The 26,323-nt window shown below is 34.9% G+C and overlaps 1 protein-coding gene across 1 annotated transcript in view; it reads left to right on the top strand.

The window, feature by feature from the left end:
• LOC149787913 (uncharacterized) overlaps window positions 1–25,964 on the top strand; it is a 39,543-nt gene extending 13,579 nt beyond the window's left edge. Inside the window, exons 2-3 of the mRNA XM_089975684.1 lie at window positions 22,812–22,897; window positions 24,341–25,964. Of these exons, the coding sequence (XP_089831810.1) occupies window positions 22,828–22,897; window positions 24,341–25,812 (1,542 nt within the window). The 5' untranslated portion in view covers window positions 22,812–22,827 and the 3' untranslated portion in view covers window positions 25,813–25,964. The remainder of the gene's footprint in view (window positions 1–22,811; window positions 22,898–24,340) is intronic.
• Window positions 25,965–26,323: the final 359 nt, after the last annotated feature.

Below are 26,323 nucleotides of genomic sequence, written 5' to 3' on the forward strand. Positions count from 1 at the left end.
CACTCTGTATACTTTCGGTATCAAATAACTAGTATGTGTCCCTCTGTATACTTTAGATATAAAAAAGCTAGTATGTGCGCCTCTGTATACTTTAGATATCAAATAACTAGTATGTGTGCTTCTGTGTACTTTAGATATAAAAAAACTAGTATGTGTCCCTCTGTATACTTTCGATATCAGATAACTAGTATATGTGCCTCTGTATACTTTCGGTATCAAATAACTAGTATGTGTCCATCTGTATACTTTAGATATCAAAAAACTAGTATGTGTGCCTCTGTATACTTTAGATATCAAATAACTAGTAGGTGTGCCTCTGTATACTTTCGGTATCAAATAACTAGTTTGTGTGCCTCTGTATACTTTCGGTATCAAATAACTAGTATGTGTCCCTCTGTATACTTTCAATATCAAATAACTAACATGTGTGCCTCTATATACTTTCGGTATCAAATAACTAGTATGTGTCCCTCTGTATACTTTCGATATCAAATAACTAGTATGCACAAATAGAACAAATGTATCCTGGTCTGCAGGGAGTCGAATCAGTCCGGTCACATCAAACTGGAATGAAAGCAACACATTAAAGTCATTCGTTTAGTTATGCATTATCGTCATTTACAGATTATTATTATTATTATTATTATTATTATTATTATTATTATTATATCTGCAATACACCAATTCTTAACCTTGGTATTTTTTGCACTGACATAGTCGACTGGAATTATCCCCAAAAAATATCCGATCCAGACTAAGCTTCTGAATACCAATTAATGTTGAATTAGAAATATATGTTCCATAAATAGAAATACCAACGTTAAGTTACGGGCTGATTACCTTTAGATTTATTAGTGTGAACGTTCCGCTCGCGAGTACACTAGCAGACTTCAATTCAGCCAAGTGCCCAAGTTCTTTAAAAATGAATGGGTTTTCATCAAGTGGTTTTTTTATGTTGACTCTCAGGTTGGCAGCACTAGGTATGTATAGTGTTCAAGGATGAAAGTATAAGCAACAAAATATATAAACTGATTGAATTGTGAAATGACAAAGGATATACGTGTAACGCCCTCGCCAAGAATCGAAACCGGCAAGCATCCGGCCAGTTCTTTTACGTTTAATGTAATACGGAGAACATTCACGCGCGGACAGGACCACGAGCCCAAAAAAGCGTAACATTACCAGAACGCTATACCATCTGAGTTACCCTTACACTCCCAGCCCCTCTCATGGCATTTTGAAAATGTAGCCTTTGATCTCTCTCTCCCTCTCTCTCTCTCTCTCTCTCTCTCTCTCTCTCTCTCTCTCTCTTCGAACGTAAACAAAATATGGCTGCCGAGAAGAACGAAATTTGTTTTGATCTCTTTAAATATCAATTTTGTTTGCTTGATCATACACCAAAACATTGGTTTTGGGCTCTAGTATACTTTGTATTTTAAGACACACACATCCTTTTGCATATTAGAATTATTATGTATTTTAAATTAGGATTACAGTAATTTTCATTGCATATTAAATTTGATTCACACGACTCCATTCGCCAACAAGGTCTGAACGCACTGTTGAGATCTGCGTGGCGCTTTAAGACTTTTCATAGATAAGTTCAAAATATATATTATTTCACTACCATTATGATTTGTTGATAATCTGAATAGAATCGCATCCAGACTGACTGCAAAATACACAAACATGGATACGTCCAGCATTAGACCATAGTCAATCCATTTTCCTCGTCTCATTGTCTTCAGATTTAAAATAACATCCTATTTTGCGCAGCTATTTACTTCGCTTTGGCATTATGTGTAAGTAACGGCGTTAATGGTGTTTCTTTAAAAAGCGAAAGACACTACGCCTACACTAATAAATCAGAAGTAGAAAGGGCTCAGTGAAAAATGTTTTTCTAACCAGAATAGAGGTTACAGAAATAAACATGAATGTAGCTGCATTTCACAACTCATGAATATATAAAAGCTGATATTTGTTGTCGTTCTGTGTTGTTTATTTATAGAACCAACAAATGCGTGAAACAAATATGTGTATACGGGATACTTTAGCCGCGTGCGCGGCTCCTGGGCAGTTAAACTTTGTCTTACCACCCTTAAAGGGGATGAAAATTTGTTTTTGTAAATCTTTTATTTAAAAGATAACTTTAAAACTAGTTGATAATAATGTCAAAGACAAAAACCGCTCCGGTGGCCTAGTGGTTAGAGCGTCCGCTTCGGATGCGGGAGGTCGCGGGTTCGATCCCCGGCCTAGTCATACCAAAGACTTATAAAAATGGTACTAACAGCTGCCTCGCTTGGCGCTCAGCATCAAGAGGTTAGTGTAAAAACTGGTCGGCCTGGTGTCAGGATAATGTGACTGGATGGGACATCATGCTACATGTCTGTTGCATGATGCCCCCGTGCTAGACATCACTATAAACTGACACATTGCAGACATCGTAGCGATATGACTGAAAAATTCTTAAAGCTACGTTAAAAATCCAAATCACATCACAACACATCGAATCAAAGACAAAAACACATTTGTAATGTAAATAATAAATGTTCACATTTTAGTCACTATCATTTAGATATCAGACGACAAATCCGACTGTGCAAGACAAATTCTGCACAAGCACTCGTGAGGCTACAAACAACTGACCGACAATAAACTGTTAATTTTATTTGTTAAGTTCCATTAAAGATCATTTATTTACCTTCATTAAGTGGGTGTCACATAATTTATATGACTGAGTGACTTAGTAGCAAAAAAGTGTAACCTAATTCGTTACACTAGAATGCAGGAAAAAAAGAAACAGAATAAAGTGCTTATTTCAAAACAAACTTAATTGAACCTGAACGTTTACTGCGTGACATGGAGAGTCAAGTGCAGAATCCTTAGTCATGTCTGTGATGAATGATCTAAAATCTCAATAACATTTTGACAATTCTTGGCAAATATGAAACATATGTTTGACGCTAAAACTATGCATAGTTACGGATTAGGCAAAGCTATATATTTTGAGTCAATTAGAGAGTTTTGGTTCAAATATGTCGGTTTACAGTGCCTACCAAGACTCAGAACAGGATGCGGACGTGTTCACAAGTTGCGGAATTTAACTGTTGATGCGAGGAATTGATTCATATCTTTAAGAATTTCTCAGTAAAAGCTTAAAGCGATATAACTGCACATTTTACGTTGTGCTACTTGTTAAATTATTGTGACATGTTTAGCTTGGTATTCGTAGATATTTCACGTGGATATATATATATATATATATATATATATATATATATATATATATATATATATATATATATATATATATATATATATATATATATATATATATATATATATATATATATATATATATATATATATAAGATACAGATTAAGCTCTTTGTTTGGCTGGTCTGTTTTCTTGAGGTTGGATTACTCCTACAGAAACATGTTTAGAAATGTACTAAATACAATTCTTAATGCGTTATTCATGACCCAACCCCATATAAATATTGCTTCGCTTTACATATGCTTTTCGGTCACCATACACCATAATAAGCTTATAACATCAGAGCGTTGTAGTGTTTGACATCAGAGCGTTGTAGTGTTTGACATCACAGCGTTGTAGTGTTTGACATCACAGCGTTGTAGTGTTTGACATCACAGCGTTGTAGTGTTTGACAGTTCTTCTGTTATAGCTGAATAACTCTTGCATGAAGTGGCATAGAGGACAGAGGATTTATTCACGGTAGAACATCAACGTTCAAAGGCACAAGGGAATGTTATTTCAAGATTAACTGTAATTGACAAGGTTGTGTCTCTACATGCCATCAAAGATGGCTAACTCGATATGTATGTTCTTTAGTATAGTCCCACTGCGATGTATCGTATATACGTCATTTAATTAATGTAATTCTGGATACCCTTCTTTCAATACGTTCAATTAACAAGAAGTAAAATGAAGTCACGTCTGTGGTAATAAAACTCGCCTAGATGTTTCTACTTTTAAATAACAAAATTTAATGAACTACAGAAAACTTAGAGGTATGGTGTGAACGTATTGTTCTAATGTTTTAATTAAATATCAAATCCAAAAGACGGATATTGTGGCCAAACAAGGCAAATATAATTTTACAATCGATACATTTTTCGGACTTCGACTGTTAAGACCCTAAAACATAAAAGAGCGGTAATTGTACGATATTCATTATTTCCTTAATTTGTTCGTTTAGAAGTTATTATCATTCATTGCGTTCATATTTATGGCGGTAGTGGATAAAACACGTTATGAGGTATCTTTTTGTTGTAACTTTAACATCTTATTCAAGATCAAATTTCTAATTAGAAAACATTAGCGATAAAATTTGAAAATGAATTTTACCTTTTCATGAGCTTGACTGAAAATTATTAAGAATCAGAAACTAGATCTTAGCTAACGCATATGAAGTCATATTCAAATCTGCACAATAAAGTTATCAAGGGATTGTAATATATACACCGCGGAAGAGATAAACATATTTATCGAAATACTACATCATTTTTTAGGAGATAAAAGCATACGGAGAAAGACGGGAAACACATAAAGAAAGAATCAAACAAACTCGTGTGTTCCCGTTTTTCTCGTTTTGCTCTTCCCTAAAATATGATATTGTAGTTCGATCATATATATTGTAACGTCGCCCTCTTAGTAAGAGGGATGGTTTACTGAATTTGGCTGGCGTTATCTAGAAGATGACACCCCTCTATAGTATAGCTCGGTGGGAGTGGAATGTTGAATTTCAACAGAGAAAGAATATTGGAAAGAAATTATGCCCCCTTAGACAAAAAATAAATAAATAACAAATTTAATCAAAACAAATTAAATGTGGCGATTACTATTCAATCTAAATTATGTCAGCATAATTTAATAGCAGTGTCCAATTTGGATTTATTTCATCATAATAAGGAGTGGTGAAAAGAGCGCAATGTCAACGACTGATTGCATCACCTTCCTCCCGTGTATCAACGTTTTCTTATTTCCTCGAGCCTTTCTATTCTCTACTCTGCACCCGTTCTTGGACTTCCTAGTCCTTTATTCTGAACTCGTCACTCTTTTTTTCGGACTTTCGTCTTCGGACTGTCCCGTCTCTCCCCAGAACGCTCTTCCTTAATACTGTTTTTTTTTTTTAATAAAGTGTGCGTTCTAGCACTAAACCCTGTCATTTCTTATAAGACAGCCACCTAGTCCCCTTTCTTTGTTTAGCGACGAAAGCACTACTCGTTTGAGCCTTCCTCGGAGCCACTTCCTGGATTTTTAGACTAAAGAATTCCGACTATGGTCGTCACTTTAAATTTACAATACTTCTACAGTGTACGCCTTAATTTACTCTGGCCAATCGTAAGCAGCGGTTCCTAAATTATCCCAAGACAATCATTTCTTCCGTCAGATTTCAGACAGAATAGAATCATGAAGTACGGGGCATATCAATTTCCGTTTGAAAATGATAATTTGACCTGGGTTCGTATCAAGCGGTGATGGTTGGTAGCCCAAATGTTTACTTTCTCAGGACAGCGTAGCTATGCCCTGATCAAACTCATTAACTCGTAAACTATATCCTTTCAAGTTTTAACACTGACATGGGGGAGAAATGAAGAAAGGTCCAAGTGACTCTTTACAAAGACTTTTCTGGCTTAAATGTGATAAAAATTTAATGATCAGTGCATTCAGCTTTAAGGTTGAATGCAATTCAAACCTCGACACTTTACATACAGACATGCATATATATATATATATATATATATATATATATATATATATATATATATATATATATATATATAGATAGATAGATAGATAGATAGATAGATAGATAGAGAGAGAGAGAGAGAGAGAAAGAGAGAGAGAGAGAGAGGTGGATATGAACCGATGATGAAGATTAATTGTGCGTTTAATTCTGCATTGAAACTATTTGTGATATGCATTTTATGTTTTGAGGAATCTCTGCCCTATATTTAATTCAAACTATAAAATCATTGTGCGGTAACTGCTCTATCTTTTATTCAAGATATAATAACATTGTACGATAACTGCTCGATCTTTAACTCAAGATATAATGACATCGTGCTGTAAATGCTCTATATTTAATTTCAGATATAATACATTGTGCGGTAACTGTTCAATCTTTAATTCAACATATAAACATCGTGCGGTAATTGGTTTCGTGACGTATTTGTTACAGTCCTTTTAATCAATGAAAACTTTATCCCGAGGATATCTCACAACCAAACCACCATCAAAAGTATGTGGATAACAATGTTAATAATAATAATAATAAATAATAACAATAATAATAATATAAATAATAATAATAATAATATAAATAATAATAATAATTATTATTATTATTATTATTATTATTATTATTATTATTATTATTATTATTATCATTATTATTATTATTATTATTATCATTGGCACTGATTTTTTTAGGGTTTTTCCTTTCATTGTCTTTATACGCGGCAAATGGTATCATGGTCTAGTTGTCTTTGTTGTTGTTGTTTATGTTGCTGTTGTTGTCGTTGCTCTAATTGTCAAATTTTGATTCCCAAAACACCAGATGAACCAGTTTGGTAATAAAGAACAATTTAAATTGATATATTCAGATCATCCAAGCGAAAATACGACAGCGCATTTACAATTCAATCTTAATATGAAACGCGATTCTAATGAAACTATTTTATAATATTTGATCAGGGCCGGCGCCAGACCCTGCCAGACTATCTGGCGCTCTAGGCAAGGTTAGGTTCTGGCACCACCCCCCACCACCCGGAAAATATCAATTTCAAAATTTATAAACAATACAAAAAATTAAAAAATGCGCCCCCTGAAATCAGCGCCCTAGGCGGCTGCCTAGCTTGCCTATATGGTAGCGCCGGCCCTGTATTTGATACCTTACAATATATCTTTAGCATTTCCATCACTTTCTGCGTACTATTAAATTAATTGTTTTAGGACTATTCATAAGGCTTAAGAATCCACAAGACATTGGTTTAATCATGGCGGTCAGTTACTATCTATTTTTCATGCACGAAGTGTGACTTTGATAGGCCAGCAATAAAGACATTTTACCAGTTTTGTCTTGTATCATCAATTTTGTCGTACTCAAATCGGATTTCTACTTTGTTGTTACTTGAACTTGTACACGATGCATTATCAGTTTATATTATCAAAATGAAGGATATTATAATGGAGGTAACAAAAGGATTGTTTTACCAGTCAGAATTATCACTTACACTGATATGCCAGTAATGAATTTCTCATTAATACACCCATCCACAAAACTGTCAAAAAACTGATGATATGATACGCCAGAATGTTATCAAGTATCATCTGGTGCCCTGGGAAACACACACTACTGAAAGATACAATATGGGCCATGTTGCGTGTTACCAATGTACAGCACTGACCCTGACTAGCTGTATTGGAAATTTCAGCATGCAAATGTCATTTGCAATATTATGGTATAATTTTGGGAATTCTAGTTTTTGGCATCTTATATCGGCCACAGACATGAGAATGGATAGTATTATGATGTTAGTATTGATGCAATTTCTGTTACTTATAACTTAAAATAAAGAGTATCAGTTCTTTCACTACAGTGATGACAGTGATGACCGCATCCTTTAACATGTATGATTCATGAGGTTATTAATGTATTGTTACGAGTCTATGCTCTTAAAATAACAAACAGAAAAGAGTGAAAGACAACAAGCTCTGTAAAATTTAACAAATAATTTATTTCCTAGAATACAAAAGTGAAAATGAGAAGAAAGAACTTACGGTATTGCGAATTAAATCCTAAAATAATCCAAAAATCAGATTACACTACGATAACCTGAGTGAAAACAAATATTAAAACTAACAAACAATTAAATTAAATATACATAACAGTATAAATATGATTTCTTTAGCATAATATTTATAATACTTTAGCCAAAACTTTGGGTAAACCAGGTTTTCTTAGATCATTCTGACATATTTTCACATACAAACTTTTAAAACATTAACAGCGCACCTATCGTAATGAACTTGTTAAATGCACTAGAATCGTTGGGACAGTGAAATTTTAACTACCTAACTTCACCTATTCAAGTTTGTTTCCTTTTTTTGCAACATTCATTGGTGTCATGCGTAAGGACGATCATTAAAAACCACTATTGTATACTCTAGTTTGTACAATATGCCGTTACTTCTAGCTTATTTTATTTTTCATGTTAGCTGTTTGCTTTATACTTCTAACTGGATGGAATACATTTTCGTTAAACGTTCTAACATCCAATCAGCATGTCAAAATATGTCATAGGATCCATGAGTTAATCGTGTATTACTTGATTTACTGTAAAGAAAATACGTGCGTGTGTTTGTCTTTGCTCCAAAAATATTTCTAAATTAATTATTTGTTGCGATACGTATCTAATGAATGTATTTTTCTGATGTATTCTGTTTACATAGACGGTTGTACAACGGTCGTAAGATCCTGTCTTGTTATATGTTAAACTCCATTTTAGTAACATTAAATGCAATTCACTTCATTTTCCATCGCATCAAAGACAGCTTCTGTAAAATCACAGATGACAATGTAGCACTTGCAAAGAGAAGAAGATGGTAATTTTTCACAGCTAAATATTCGGTTGTTATGACCATCTTCTGTCTAATTCTGTAGTCCGCCTTTTCCTTCAGCACTCTAACCGGATGCACCATAACACTATTTGCAGCAGTCAAACATAGAAGCATAAAATACGCCTCTCTAAACAGATTGATATTGAATAATGCATATACAAATACACTGATCAAGTGAAGGCCAAGCTTTTATCAACTGATAGACATATCATTTAACCTAAACATCGCATGCAATTGACCGTTAGTCCATAAGAATGGCTAATTCCGCTTTCGTTGATGGAAGGGAGAAAAATTACTATGGCTTTAACCAAGTCAATTCGACTTTCTGCGGAAAGATCGCTGGAAACATGAGACAGTCTGTAGGAAATGTTGATTATTGGTGATGAATAGCCCCAATTTAGGCTATAAACACTTGATATTAGATCCTGCCATACAATAATGCAACTGACTATCTACACATATTCTCCGAGCTGCAAATTAATGACGTTCTCTGACCCCGTTCATAATACCGTTTTTTAATGTGGAACTTAAATATTCATTGCGCGTAGCATCAGTTTCCTCGATATACATGTGTGAATATCATTGTTTATACATATCTCAGAAGACTAGGAAGTTTGTTTAGTTTGGTTTTCTTTAAACTCGTCTTTTGTGACAGGTTTACATTCAACCATTTCTAACGAAGTCATTTATTTGTTTGATGCTGTTGTTGGGGTTATTTTCTAGTCAGTGGTTGCTCTATATCCTTTTATGAACAAAGATTTAACATAATTAGCTAATGTTTATTCCCCGAATTGACACATTTTATGCTTCCTCCTAGATTTACTAATGGTGCAGTAAAGTATCCAGCATATGACAACAATAACACCGATTTTAAAATTGATTAACCACTCTTTCCTTTTTTCTGGCACTGATATGTTTTTATTCACACATCTTTCTGTTCTTTCTTCTTCCTTCTCATATCCATCCTCATATCAAACGATTTGGCTAAATATATAAGGCAGTTGACTTTTACTATTTGAAAAGCAGCAACGATTACGAGTCCTCTTTCCTAATTAATCCATTACAAACATATCCATTAAGGAATAATTGTTCAAGCAAATGCAAAAGACATTAGAACCGTATCGTTTTAATGGAACTGCGTTGGAGTTAATATGTTGATAACAATGCCGCAATTAGAGACTACGCATCCTTATCTCTGGTAGTTAAAGACAACATTTTACAATTCGTAGTGGAATTAAATAAATGTGGCACACGAAAGAAACATGTATCTCTCTCTCTCTCTCTCTCTCTCTCTCTCTCTCTCTCTCTATATATATATATATATATATATATATATATATATATATATATATATATATATATATATATATATATATATATATGTATGTATGTATGTACGTATGTATGTATGTATGTATGTATGTGTGTATGTATGTATGTATGTATGTATGTATGCATGTATGTATGTATATGTGCTTGTGTGTGTAATACCGTAGGTGTTTGTATTATTTCCATCAATGCTTCGTTTTAGAGCTTTGTTTAAAAAATAATAATTATTTGTTTATTTATGGGTAGTATGTGGGAAACATTTTTCTCAAACCAATTAATTAGTTTGATTTCTAAAAATCTACGTCATAATGTACAGCAGGTGTCGGTAACATATGGCAAGCGTGCTAACGGTGGCACGCCAGACTCATTGGAAAGGCACTCGTTACGTGTTGTAGTTTTTGTTGTTGTTATTGTTGTTGTTGTTGGCTGTATCGCCATTTTTCCAGAACTAGATAAGTTATACATAACAACTAGCATACCTGGTGGAATAAGAACGCGGGGAAACCCTTGAAAGAACCACCGACCCATGAGAAGTTCCTGGCAAGCTTTTTCACGTACCGACGTTAGCCAAGCCCGAGACTCGAACCCAGGCAGACAAAAGCGAGATGACACTGAGGCCATTCTGATCACAACACAAAGACTTTCTCATTCATATCCTTTACCTCAAACAATAAATATCAGCAACGCCAACATTAAATTCACACAATCAGTACGAAACCTAGGTGTTACTCTGGACAGTACTCTCACATTGCACCAACATGTCATGAACATATGCAAGGCTGCATATCTTGAGCTGAGACGCATCAGCTCAATTCGCAAATATCTTTCAGTTGATGCCACTAAAACACTTGTGTGTTCATTAGTACTTTCAAGACTGGACTATTGTAACTCAATTCTTCTGTCTGGTTGATCTCAGTATCTACTCCAGAAACTTCAAACAGTTCAAAACGCAGCTGCTCGGATCATACTTAGAGTACCACGATTAGAGCACACCTCCCCGCAGCTCTGTACCCTACACTGGCTATCCATTCGATCCAGAATCAAACACTAACATTTGTTCTCTGTGCTACGTTTCACTGTCGCACTCTAGTCCAACATACCTATCCGATCTCACCCATGTGTAGACACTAGCAAGATACTTACGCTCCTCTTCTGACAATCGTATACTCATTATTCCCACTATGAAAACAAAGTCATATGGACAGGGTTCTTTTGCATACCAAGGCCCAGCATCGTGGAATGAATTGCCCACTGAACTTAGACACAAAGAGCCATTCAAGAGGGCTCTCAAAACTCACTTATTTCGACTGCAAGAACAAACTTAAAGACCTAATAATGTTTCCTACCTGAAATATTCTCAGCGTGTTTTTTATTTTTAATGTTTTTCTAATTTCATGGTGTTTGTTTTTGTAATAATATTATTACATGTTTTTTTTAATCTTATAGGTGTCGTCTAATGTTGTAAAGCGCTTAGAGCTTCTAAAGATTAGGCGCTATACAAAGTCATTATTATTATTATTATTATTATTATTATTGTCCTTTGTAGTTTTGTATTGTGTGTCTTGAAAACGATAATTAAACGGAAGGGACTATTATGACTTGGCAAGCAGCACTCTGGAATTGTTTGGACCTGGCACAGCAGTTCCAAACGGTTGCTGATGCCTCATTGCCTTATCTACGGAACTGTATGGCAACAGGAACTAGTTCTGTAAAAAGGACCCTCCCTAATTTCTTAGCATAAGGAATTCTCAGCATATCATAAGCTTAACGCATTATTCTTGGTCATTTCTCGTCAGAAATTCTGTGCATTGGGTGTGTAGCTCCTGTTTAGTAGTACCTGACATGAAATACCATTCTGCGCTTTATAAAGTTGTTCTGAGAAGTCATATAGTGTGAATCAAGAAATAAAGTAAACAGCAACATGCAAATGTGAAATTATAGTCTCTTGAATGAGCGGTCTATAGTTGACTCGATGAAAAATTAAGTGTGCTATCTGCGCGTTTAAAAAACCTTTAGTTGATAATAAATATTGTCAGTGGCGTCGCTAGGGGGATGCTGGGGGTGCGGACCGCACCGGGTGACACCATCTCAGAGGGGTGACACCAAAATGAAAAATTGCAAATTTTACAGAGCACACACTGCTCGGTCTAGTCGGATTTCATAAGCGGATAACCGATCACAGTTAAATACATGACTAGCAGGCACAGGGTGCCACCATGCAGTCTGCAGATCGTCTGGTGCTTATTTGAATGAGATTCAGACCTGGTCGGAGCAAAATTTGGAGTTATTTTAAGAAGAAGAAATCTATGGTGGAAGTCTGGAGGGGTGACACCATGAGTTTACCGCACTGGGTGACACCAATCCTAGCGACGCCGCTGAATATTGTCTTAAGCTTCTTTGAAATAGGGGAAATATCGACCTCAAGCCAGCCTCAGTATGGAAAATATCGACGTCAAGCCAGCCTCGTGCAGGTATTGTTAGATTTGGTTGGTATTTAGAGGCTGTAAGATGCTAGAAAATATCTTAATGTATACATGCATTCCAGATGTTAATGATATCTATATATGCCATGTCCATAGCCGTTATTGGAGATAGGACATGGCATATATTAAATGCAAATTTAATAACTAGAATTTTGTCACTAGGGTTGGTGTCACACAGTGCGGTAACTCGTGTTGTCACCCCCATAGACCTCCTTCCATAAAAGACCATACAGAATCCTTAGTAATGTCATTTGGGTGTCACCCTATCTGATGGTGTCACCCGGTGCGGTCCGCACCCACCACACCCCTTAGTGACGCCACTGCCTCATTCACATCATAAAGCAGGCCAGAATGCATTTGTGTAAATTATTCAAAATGTCAAAGTAAATACTTTAACAACAACAACAAAAACAAAAACAATGGAAAACAACATCTAGAAAACTAAATTTGCATCTTTCTTTGAGTATGTATAGTAAATACCAGAGTTTTGTGTATTACTGTCATGAAAGTGAATTTTCCCTTTTTCTTATACAATTGTATGATAATGTTGCTAGACACACTAGAAGGATGCATTAAACTGTTTTTGTGTTCATTACGACATTGCACGAATGGCACATTTTAATTAATGTTTATGAATACGATTAAAGTTTCTTTCACCTAAGAATCTATTAAATTTATTCATGTAATATTTTAGACTAAATTGAAATTTAAAAAAATTAATAAAAGAAAGACAACCGAAATGCGAAAATCGGTCTCACATTATTTTTAAATATCCATCAGGATTCTACTCATTAAAAAGCTACTTTTCCTGAGACATAACCGACACGCTGTTACAGATGCGCATATGATACAGTTTTAGATTGCTGGCTGCCAAAGTTGATGTCAACTAACATCGGTTGGGAGTACTGAACACTACAGTTATACAAGCACAACAGCGTAACATAACAATTATTTTTATTATGAAATAATTGATTAGGCTATAAAAAAAACATAAGTTGTAACACAAATTGATCCGGACACAATGTATCGCGTCACATTTTGTAGCTGAAAGGCACTGGATCCTGTTCGGAACCTTCGAGTTGCAGGAGATCCTGTTTTAGTCGGCTATCATGCTTAACACGATACGAGCACCCACATAAAGTAACTGTACTAACACCCGTATATGTTAGACACCCATCATCATACTACATTGTATTAAACCAACTTTCCTCGAGGCAAATTACTGGCTGTCAGAATTGATGTCTCTAAAGGACGGTTGGGAGAACAAAATACTACAGATACGCTTTTATTATGCGTAATGTAGAGAGTGAGTAGATGGATGGAACGAAAGTAAACGAACAACAAAATAAAAATTTGTCTTTCATTATGAGATAATTATCTGGGTAATCAACTTTTCATCAGTACAGTAACTTTATCCGGGTGCTTGTGTCGCGTCTCTTTTAGCAGCTTTAGAACATCTGACCAAGCTCGATCCTTCGGTCTCGCGAAATTCGATTTCTTTAGCTATTAAACCGACGCGATACAAGCACGTAAACGAAGTCACTGCAGGACTCACGGTACTAATTCAGTTTCCATAGTAAACCTATGCAAACACCATGATATTAAAAAAATCAATAACTTAACATTTTTGAGTTCTCATGATCAAATCTATATTTGTTAGTATAGATGAAACCTCGATGTCAGCTTCTGTGTAGATGAAAGGATATGATCCACGGTATTTTTTGGACCTGCATGTGCTTGAAACATGTGGTCTCAATTCCGCACCAAAAGGTCAGGTGATAATTTTTGTAATGAGTGGGCCAAACTCAAGACTGTTAAAGGACTGCAATTCCATCAATAAAACAATGTTTATATTTTTTTCCACTTACAACTAGGATAAGCTCCCAAAGATAATTTTTCCTAAAACATAACTTACATTATTAACCAATACTGGTCAGCCAAACCCATACATACTCTATTTTATGTTTACCTATTTCCAGGCTGGTTCCCATTTTTCCATATCATTAGTACCGTGTGCCCTGCAATGAATACCTGTATCAACAAAGCATGTTGAACTACAACTATCGCTAACTACCTGGTGGCTCTCTGTCGATATTATATACAGTTTGAAGAAGATGACGTTTACCTTGTTTCATGTTAGACAATACAATAAAACAAAACTATTGTATTTTTCATTTTCTGTGTAGACAATATATTCCAAATGTAGTAGAGGGCTATTTTGTCTATACAACTCTATCATATACAGTAAGAAGAGCCTTATAATTTTTAAGAGGCAACCGTTGGCTAATAAATTAGTTTAATTTTAGTCTTTTTCTACTGTTACTAAATTGTATATGTATACGCTGGTTGTAACATTTGTATGGAAGTCCACAACATGTTCTTTCTGTTAATCCATCCTATTACTATGACACAATTGTATGTTTTTATCTTCCATTAGTCTGCATTTTTTCTAACAATTGCGCAGAAAAAGTACTCTCCTCTTGAAAGCTGGCGTCTTTTTTACTAGCTCCTGATTATCACGAAGAAGTGACGTATTACTAGAACATTGCGTGTTTATTACTAGTCCCTGATTGTCACGTAGAAGTGACGTATCACTAGAACATTGCGTGTTTATTACTAGTCCCTGATTGTCACGTAGAAGTGACGTATCACTACAACATTGCGTGTTTATTACTAGTCCCTGATTATCACGTAGAAATGACGTATCACTAGAACATTGCGTGTTTATTACTAGTCCCTGATTGTCACGAAGAAGTGACGTATCTCTAGAACATTGCGTGTTTATTACTAGTCCCTGATTATCACGAAGAAGTGACGTATCACTAGAACATTGCGTGTTTATTACTAGTCCCTGATTATCACGAAGAAGTGACGTATCACTAGAACATTGCGTGTTTATTACTAGTCCCTGATTGTCACGTAGAAGTGACGTATCACTACAACATTGCGTGTTTATTACTAGTCCCTGATTATCACGTAGAAGTGACGTATCACTAGAACATTGCGTGTTTATTACTAGTCCCTGATTATCACGTAGAAGTGACGTATCACTACAACATTGCGTGTTTATTACTAGTCCCTGATTGTCACGTAGAAGTGACGTATCACTAGAACATTGCGTGTTTATTACTAGTCCCTGATTGTCACGTAGAAGTGACCTATCACTAGAACATTGCGTGTTTATTACTAGTCCCTGATTATCACGTAGAAGTGACGTATCACTAGAACATTGCGTGTTTATTACAAGTCCCTGATTGTCACGTAGAAGTGACGTATCACTACAACATTGCGTGTTTATTACTAGTCCCTGATTATCACGTAGAAGTGACGTATCACTAGAACATTGCGTGTTTATTACTAGTCCCTGATTATCACGTAGAAGTGACGTATCACTACAACATTGCGTGTTTATTACTAGTCCCTGATTATCACGAAGAAGTGACGTATCACTAGAACATTGCGTGTTTATTACTAGTCCCTGATTGTCACGTAGAAGTGACGTATCACTAGAACATTGCGTGTTTATTACTAGTCCCTGATTATCACGAAGTGACGTATCACTAGAACATTGCGTGTTTATTACTAGTCCCTGATTGTCACGTAGAAGTGACGTATCACTAGAACATTGCGTGTTTATTACTAGTCCCTGATTATCACGAAGTGACGTATCACTAGAACATTGCGTGTTTATTACTAGTCCCTGATTGTCACGTAGAAGTGACGTATCACTAGAACATTGCGTGTTTATTACTAGTCCCTGATTGTCACGTAGAAGTGACGTATCACTAGAACATAGTTGACATAATTATAACTAGTCCCTGATGATCACGTAGATTGGCTTATAACTAGAACATAGAACTCACAAACATGGAGATTATTACCACGGAAATATGAGATACGTTATGACATGATCAGTGGTCCTCTGTCTGATGCTACACATACAGCCTATTTCGTCAGCGTTGGGTCGAGAAAAAGTAAAACATACGATGACAATTACTAGAACTATTTTTTAAAAAATACTGTACGTTCAAACGCGCCATCTTGACGTAGTTTTAATAAATAAGCCACAATAAGAAAGTCAATACGCCCGAGTGAGTTTGATGTACAATAAGAAACAGCAGTTCTTTGAAATTGTACACTTGGATCCATCCACTTATTTATAAAACACCAAATCTCTTGATATAATATAATATTGTCATGCACACACACACACACACACACACACACACTGTTACGTGTTTAGGCTCAAAAAAACAGTAACACAGAAAGCGTGAAAACAACAAGCTTTTTAAATTTTAACAAGTAATTTAATTCTCTGGAAATTTCTGTAAAAATGAAAAAAGGAGAAGAACTTACGGTTTCAAGAATCAAATACAAAAATAATCTAAGAATAATCCACGAATTAAATTACAACAGTCCTAGTAATGAATGTTCTAATAATTTCAAATTCGAATCCTGATGTAAAATCCAAGATAGATGACGATAACGTATGCTGTAATCAGTACTGTGCTTATCTACAGTTCAGGTAGAAAAACTAATAATGGCACTTCGGTATTGGAAATCCAAATTAAACTTGTAAACAATGTCTTTCGAAAATCTGTGTGAGCACTTTTCAAATATTTCCAGAAAATAAAGAATTAATCCTTTTGAAATCCAAATTATCCGAAGATAATTAACTCAAAATCTGGCAACAACAAAGAAAACAACTTGATATCAAATGTAAAAGCCCAAAAACTGAGTGTAGGAGCAATAATTTATATCCAATGTATGGAGAGAAAAAATCCGGATGTAAGTGTGCCTTCTGTAAACGAGTGGTCACATTTATTTACCATATTAGCAGGTACGATAAAGTTATCTTACTTATAAATAATCTGAATAGGGCGGACGTAGAAACGTTCAATGTTATTTTCTGATCAGTTGGAAATGACTGGTTTTGTGATTATAGGTCAGGACATATAGCTTCACTTTTATGTTTAGTTATATCAAGTTATATTAAACACTAATTGAGGTGAGTAAATATTACATCAAGTTATATTAAACACTAATTGAGGCGAGTAAATATTACATCAAGTTATATTAAACACTGAGTCGGGTAAATATTATATCAATTAACCACTAATTGAGTCGAGTAACCCAGTAATCAGATAGTTTGAACATGTACAACTGATATCTGCAAATCTGATATTATCGGTTTTATGTTTCTTTCCTTTAATTTAGGGAAATGGCATTGGTTTATTTTGTATGGATGAGCGTCTTGTCAATCTATAAATCTTGAAGACTTAAAGGAAGTCACTTGAAAGAAAGACAGACAGCTCATGCTGAATACATTACAATGTTGACACCTACCTCTTGCATTTCCTTCGAATGCAGTGGTTTATAACTGATCATTGTCGAAAACCGATAGCTGCTCTATCAACTGTCGTTCTTCGTCACAATTTCCAAACCTGTCCCTTTGTGTCATTTTGTCCTGTAATCTGTGTGCCTGCTTTGTATTAATTCCGTTAACTTCTGCCACTTTGTGTCGTTATCTTTCTCTTACACGTTGTTTTTTGAAAACAATCATTGTACAGATTGTCATTAATATCGACAACAATTGTAGAGATCTCCCAGTGAACAAAGAGATTTCAGTCGGACAGGTTCTGATATCGTGTTTATTACCATTAGTTTGGTCCCCATCTTAGAAGTCTGTTCGTAATGGATTTATTAACTACAACAAGTACTCTCAGAGCTTACCAACCAACCCAGCAATTCAGGAGACGCTGTAGCCGTACATAAACCTTGATTAATACCATCTATTTTATGACAATTTAGACCTTTAACAACAAATATTTCTAAATTACAAATTACATAAAGTAACAAAAAGTAATGCCTTAATAATACGTACCCACATAATTTATTAATTTATGCCATGGAATTAGTGGTGTAACAAAACAGGAATCCATAAACAACATTTTTTATTGCTATTGCTTTGATGGGAACAAAATAACTGAACAGGAAATAAAATATCCTAACAACAGCAAACGTGAGCACGTTTCCATTACTGCTCCCATGTCTCAAATAAAAAGAAATACTCAAACAAATGTATGGGTTTGGTAACAAACATGAAATCAATTAAGGACACTGGAGCTCTACAGCTAAAAAGGAAACCCTTGAACTTAACATTTCAAGAAGTTCCGCTTCAACAAGGCACTTAGCTGTAATCGAAAAGGGCTGGATTTTTATTGGTAGTCTATTTAGATTAGCAGTAAGTAGAGGGCGTAATTACGTTCTACCTCTGTCTCTTTTAATACAAGAAGTAACTGAAAAAGAGAAAAGTCTAAATCGATATCTGTTTTCATAGCAACGTGTTAGTTGAGACTAAAGAAGCTCCAAAAGTTGTATACCTGTTCAACATCAATTTGTTTAATTATTTAAAATGAGACATGGGAAGTCTCTCAAACTCATAGACTTAGTGTAACTCAATAGACCGCCATGCCGTTGACAGTCAGAAGTACTTTAACATGTCGCCAAATATTTAATAGAAAAATAAAAAGACAACACTGCCATAATGTAACATACAAACTAACGCAAATAGTTATAAAAGGCACATTTTGTTAACTTTTGAAGAGACCATAGACGACACCTTTTCACAGAAAAAGCAAGCTCTTTAAGGCGTCGTTATACAGTTTTGTATTTCTCACAGAGTTATATGTTTGAAGATAAAACATTTCCCTGATTTCCCTCATTGGTTATCATTGCAATTTCAAAAATACATACATTAGGCATTCTTAAAATAACCTTTAATTCCCTTTTTGTTGGTGTTTAAATGATGGGTGTAATTATGGCTATAGCGTAAGCAGCTAGACTTTAGTTCAGATGTGCACCAATAAAAACACTGCTAGCTCTACTTAGTCAGTTTCACTTCTTTGACTTCCGAGATAAATTCTAAGAAAGAGACAATAAGTTTTATATGTTATATATTTTGTAATTTTAATTGCACTTTCAGAAGCTGGTATTGTCTAGTCTGGCAATATTCGTTTTTCATATTTTAATAATTGCTAAAGATAGTGTATCTTAGATTAATTCAGTCTGATTTTTTGAGCACATATTGGCAGCCATTTTCGTTAGTTGTGTGCTTAAATCATTTCAAATTTCCACAAGACAATATCCCCCCCCCAAAAAAAAACATGAACGTAAAATAAAAATATTCCAACATTATTTCCATTGTGCATGTTGAAAATGCATAGAACTTCCCAATGCACCTGTCGCACTCTTAGAAGTACATAATAGCTGCAGGACTCCCCCTAATGACTCGAAAGCTCACTAGAATGATGCACATTTTTCTTGGGCTTGTAATTGACTTTATTTTAGATCTTGGTAGGAATACACTCTGTTTGAGTCGTATCATCTTGAAGTGTGGCCTGATCAATCACAGCAATCAATAACCTATACCTGCTATGTTCTAGGACAAAATTATATACATGTGGAAAATGTGCAAATATTGCATACAGACCAGGTAATTTATTTGTTCGGGAACAGGTTTAGATTAGGTTATATCTATTTATTAATCCTCCATCTACGCCCTTACGTCGCTGGTTCAAGTATATTAATGTATTTTGATAAACCATTCGCATGCATACATATCCTTAAATCCTGTGTTTTGTATCGTGAAACAAGGTTTAACCATACCAGATAAACTCCTAAGCTCAAACGTTTAACTCATTTTCAAAAACGTATTCACCTCTGTTTATTTTATTATATCTCCAATATGTCTCAACGATTAAAATATCCCACCTTACATCAATTTGGATTCCGTCGGTGAAGGCAGCATTCACAATCATGACAGGAATGGTCAATTCCATGAAACGAGCAGGGATATACGTTAATTACAAAGCATAATCCAAAGCTAAACGTTTTGAATGGTGATCTGAAAGCGTCGTTTCTCAACATACTGTTACGTAGAGACGAGATCAGTATAATGCTACAGCTATGAAACTCAAACATGAGTATGTGATAGTCATTATTTTTAAGAATTGTGTCTTGTTCATCAAAATATCAATTCAATTAAAGTTTAAATGATCAAGTGAAATAGAGTCAAACTTGTCAACAACGGCCACCTATGAGAAAATTCAAAACCTGCCTTTCTACGCAGGTGACCCCTGTATATAGGTTCAACTGTTGAATTCATTTGTGGCAAATACCATTCATTAGCATTATAGTTTATTATTATTATTATTATTAGTAGTAGTAGTAGTAGTAGTAGTAGTAGTAATAGTAGTAGTAGTATCATCATCATCATCATCATCATCATCATTATTAGGACTGTTTGATGCACGCTATTCAACAAGATCATTGAATATACTTTTTGTTTGCTTATTAATCATCTGGCCACCGAACACGGAAGGCAGGTGACCATTACATACAGAACATGTATAAACGAAATTTAGCTGGGGGGGGGGGTAGAATGACTATCGTGAATGGGTGACCTCTGAGTAAAGGTATATGTGTGTGTACAGGTACAGACTTATAGAGTACATGCTATAGAATACTGCGTTGCTATCCAATACTATAAAGTGAATATTAAACAGAAAGTCAACAAAGGTAAACAACAAATGCATACAAAATGGATAAATATAAAAGTATGTGATCGAATTTAAGTGTAATTATATATATATATATATATATATATATATATATATATATATATATATATGCTTTGTAATTAACGTATATATATATATATATTGTTTTCTCATTACTAGACGTTCACATTTAATTGCACTTATGCATATACGGTTTACTCATAAGTACTTTGTCAGGGTCGGTGGTTTAGTTGTTAAAGCGTTTGCTTCGGATGTGGGAGGTCGCGGGTTTCAACCTAAGTCATACTAATGTCTTGTAAAAATGTTATTCAACATAAAAAGGTCGCTCAACATTAAGAGGTTAGTCTTAGAACTGTTCGGTCTGGTGTCAGGATAATGTGACTGGGTGGGACATCATGCTACATGTCTGCAGCATGAAACCCCAGTGCTAGACATCACTATAAACTGCCACACTGCAGATATCGTAGCGATATGGCTGAAAATGTGTTCAAGCTACGTTAAAAATCTAAACACACACACTCACACACACACACACACACACACACACACACACACACACACACACACACACACATATACACAAACAATCGCGCACACACAAGCACTTTTAGAACGAAATTTAAACGTCCTTCATTATATATTAGTCCACTGAAAGAATACAATTACCACCTTCAGTATCATATATAGCACCTGAATGATAATAGGCGGATGGCATATACCATATTTCCATACCATAGATGGTCAAGAATGATTAGTTTTTTCAGTGCGTCTTCAGCCATTTATAGAAACAACATTTATTCTTATTTAGCTTATGCCCATATCAGGGCACAAAGAGTAGTAAAACAAAGGAATTTTGTGTCTTTTATAGAGTTAATTAAGAATTATGACTGATATATTGCTTTCTCTCAGGTCGTCATGTAATGCATCGCTGTGACTCTTAATACGAAACTATGGTTTAATTTTGTAATGGGATATGTTATTGCCTTCCTTGCCACAAGCAAATTGATTGTTCATCTTTGTTGACAGTATGCAGTAAATCAGATAATGCCACTTAGGAAAACCTAGCTTAATTTTTTTTTAGATCTTTGATGATACACTTCGAGGTTTATAAACCTTTGTCAGGTGTACATGAAGAATGCATTTTAAATGACTACCTACATCCGCCATATTTAGATGACTGAATTGTTTTAGCACAGTATGAATTGTGTACGCCATTTTCTAAGTTTATGTGAAGCAGAATGACCTACTAATGAAAACTAAATTCTTTTGGATTAAAACTATTTAATTATGCAGTTTGCGTTATTAAAACAGACCAAAACGTAGTCAAATTTTGAAATTTTTCAGCAAATTGATATTAGATCGACATACGATGACGGTTTTTCGGAAGTCTTTATTTCCAAATCTAGCGAAGTGAACTGTATTGAATATAAAATTACGTATGTAACTGACAGTGTTATACCGTGTCCTCATCTGTAAAAGGTGAATGTAGTGTTTCAAAAGTGTGGTGAATTATTACGGCGTATTGAACAATGTCTCAAATTCTGACGTGCTTAAAACTGAGATAATGTAATTTTCCGCCACAAAGAATATCGATTTGATAGTTTTGTACACTGTCAAATGAGATATGCCATAATTAATATTTAGTCATGTGTTTCGAATGATCGCTTGATATCAGACGTAATATTCATAGGGTGTTTATGGGCTTTCAACGTTTTGGTAATCTCTCTTAATTTCAAACAACAATTTAAAAGCATTTGTTCTGCGTTTCAGGTGAAGTTCATTGAAAATGAAAATGCTGACGCATTTCGCTGTACCTCTTTTCCTGTTTTACCAATTTACCATCTGCATATCTACAGGTAAGTCAAAATCTCACCAGAATATGTTAACACGAAATATACTATATTAGACAGGGTTGATTGGCCACGGGTTATGACATTAAGATTAACACACACACACACACCAATACCAACACACACACACATGCATACGAACACACACACACACACACACACACACACACACACACACACACATATATATATATATATATATATATATATATATATATATATATATATATATATATATATATATATATATATATATATATATATATACACACACACACACGATCGATTATGTTTGAATTTTCATTTTATACAAAATTATATCCCGTGCTCATCAAGAATTGATATGGGTTCCTATTATATTATCTCAATTCGTATTAATTTAATCAGAACCAAATTAACGGCATATACTTAAGATATAAATTGACACTATTATCTTGCTCCTAAAAGAGACAGGAAACAACGTAGTAGTAGTAGTAGTAGCAGTAGTAGTAGTAGTAGTAGTAGCAGAGTATTAATATAATGAGGCTTTCTGGTTTATACATGCTTTGTTTTTTCATTTTATTTGAAAACAACTCGAAGAAGAAATATGTTATTGTTTTCAGTTGTTTATCATTTTAGCAAAGCTTTTGTTCAGCCTCTGTTCGTGTTCCTACTGAAATGAATTGTTATGAATTACATGAAATTACCGAATCCTATCAGCACTTGGTTTTATGAATTACTCCATGATCTGTTTTGTTGTTCGTTTCATATTAACAACATTTTTCTTCAGATATAATCAGATATGATGTAATTAATTTCATTCTATACATTTTTTAACAAATTGCGTTATCAGGAAGAGCATGTCTATGCGTTTGATTATATGCCGCTTTGTACGCATGCGCTTGAAAGCCCTGAATATTCTGTTTGATATTTTGAACAGATCCTATCTTAGTTTGGGCCATCAGATTGCCCTTTATGGTAATATTTTAGGTAATCCCCATTTTACATATAGACAAGCTCATGTTCTCATAAAATTATGTGGTACTGTTAAAGAGTTTTATTCTACCTTTAATTCGCCCAATTTATTTCACTTGTATCTGAACGTGAATGTGATACGTTAGATTCTTCATACGTATTCATTCTTAGTAAATAATTCCAACTAATGTTAAAGAAGTAGTAGAATTTACTTTCCCCTGATATCCTAATTATCATTCTTACAAACTTCTACCACAAACATTCATCTAGCTTACCTGCAGCTTGCATGATTGCTACGCCTCTTTTTAGTGTTTGCACAAGATACTATGGTTTTTATTTAACTTGTCAAAATGATATAATATGGTCATAAGATACCGCATTTCCTTATTGACACAGTAGTTTAATAATTTATATATGTGTAACCAAATTGCTAGCTTTAACAATCCGCCTGTCCTCCAGTCAAAGGTAATTTAACTATAATCCCTTTTTCACCAGGGTCTGACAGCTTTGTCCACGACACCCAAGCGATCCAATCTTCTGAACGCAATGGAGAGATAGAAGCTTTCAGCGATCTATTAGAAGCGACGGCGCATCAAACGCAAAGGCGATCTTACATCCCGCAATTCATTGGCAAGCGAAAAGCGCTGCAGGATGATAGCGATGCTCTAGATACGAAAGACATTTTGCAAAATACATCTGATGAGGAAGAAGAAGATTTCAATAACAAAATGTCCATATTTGAACTCCTGCAGAAATATCAACAACAACCTGTTAACGCGCTTAATGCTGCTTTAGATGAGACAAATAGACATCTTATTACTGCAAGGGATACGTCTTTACCTGGGGACGAAGATTTTGAAAGTATTGACGAGTTTAATGATGTAGAAACTGTTGGCAAACGTGGCTATCGACCAATGTTTGTAGGAAAGAGAGCATTTGCACCACCCTTTATCGGAAGACGTGCATACGCCCCTTTTTTCCTTGGACGGCGAACATATACACCATCTTTTGTTGGTAAAAAGTCATCGCCCATGTTCGGCAACAAGGAAAAGTATCGTGTAATGTTCGTGGGAAAACGGGAAGACGAAGAAACTCAGGAAGAAGAAGAAGAGGAAAAAAAGGCGTCACTTATGTTTGTCGGGAAAAAATACATACCAAATTTTATCGGTAAAAGATATATCCCACGCTTTGTTGGAAAAAGGCACTATATTCCACGTTTTATCGGAAAAAGACCTATCCCTAGTTTTGTAGGAAAAAGATACATTCCTCGTTTTGTCGGTAAAAGAAGTGTTCCTAGTTTTGTTGATGAGAGACGTGTACCCAACTTTGTTGGCAAAAGATATATTCCCAGTTTTATCGGGAGGAGGATGGTTCCCAGCTTTGTTGGTAAAAGATATATTCCCAGTTTCGTGGGTAAACGAAAAATTCCAATGTTTGTTGGAAAAAGAAAATTTCCCCTTTTTGTCGGCAAGCGTCAGCTGTCTCCATTTGATGAAAAGCAAGATTCTCCGCTTGTCGTTGGCAAGAAATCAGACGATATCTCAGCAGTGGAAAACATAGACACCAAAGGGAAGCTATCCACAGAAGTTAAAAGCCGACGGAGAAGATCGGTATTGGATGATGACCCTATGTTCCAGGAAGACAAGAAAGCATGGGGACGTTATTTTCCATGGGACACAATGTCAAAGATAAGTCCAGATAGCATTTACCACGTGTCCAAAAGATATGCTAAGCAATTCGCTGAACGCAACAATGTTTATGACTTGTCAGACATTCTGAAAGCACTCAAAGCACTTGACTATGCGCGCGGAGGATCCGTCATGGCCGCCAAAAGAATAAATCCTCCACTTTTCGTCGGGAAAAGGACGAATAACTTGGAACCATCTGCGATATACGAAACGAACAGGCGTTTTCTTTATTCCCCGTCCTCACAAGAAATTGACTTTCAAACCTTGTCTTATTTGTAATGGATTGATAAAACGGCCAAATTTAGCAAGAGAGGGAGAAAGTTTCGTTTTTAAAGGGAAATTGGTACTAACCTTTAAACTTTCACATGGATTACTCATTGTATGGAAAAGGCAAAATGTATTAAAGTAATAAAAATTATATTTAACATTTACTTCAGTTAGATGTCTATTTTTGCAATTGATATCATATATAAAAAACAACTTAAAACTAAAACTGCTGTCAATATTAGCCATCATCAATATGTCTTCTCAAAAAAAGCAAATTACATCGAATGGGCCACAAAACATACAAAAGATACGCTTATGTAAGATACGGACTGCGATAAAACAATGAAGTATAGTCAATCTGTAATCAAAATATCAAACATTCGTGAAATAAACTACAATGTTTGTTGACAAGGACTATTCTGGCGATCCATTTTATTCCACAGTGACGATAGAAATAACGTGTTTTCTATCAAACGAGATATTATCATAAATACAGATAATACATACTTATAATACATAAATA

The sequence above is a fragment of the Sinohyriopsis cumingii genome, chromosome 11, assembly GCF_028554795.1.
Source record: "Sinohyriopsis cumingii isolate HCF-2022 chromosome 11, ASM2855479v2, whole genome shotgun sequence".
NCBI lineage: Eukaryota > Metazoa > Mollusca > Bivalvia > Unionida > Unionidae > Sinohyriopsis > Sinohyriopsis cumingii.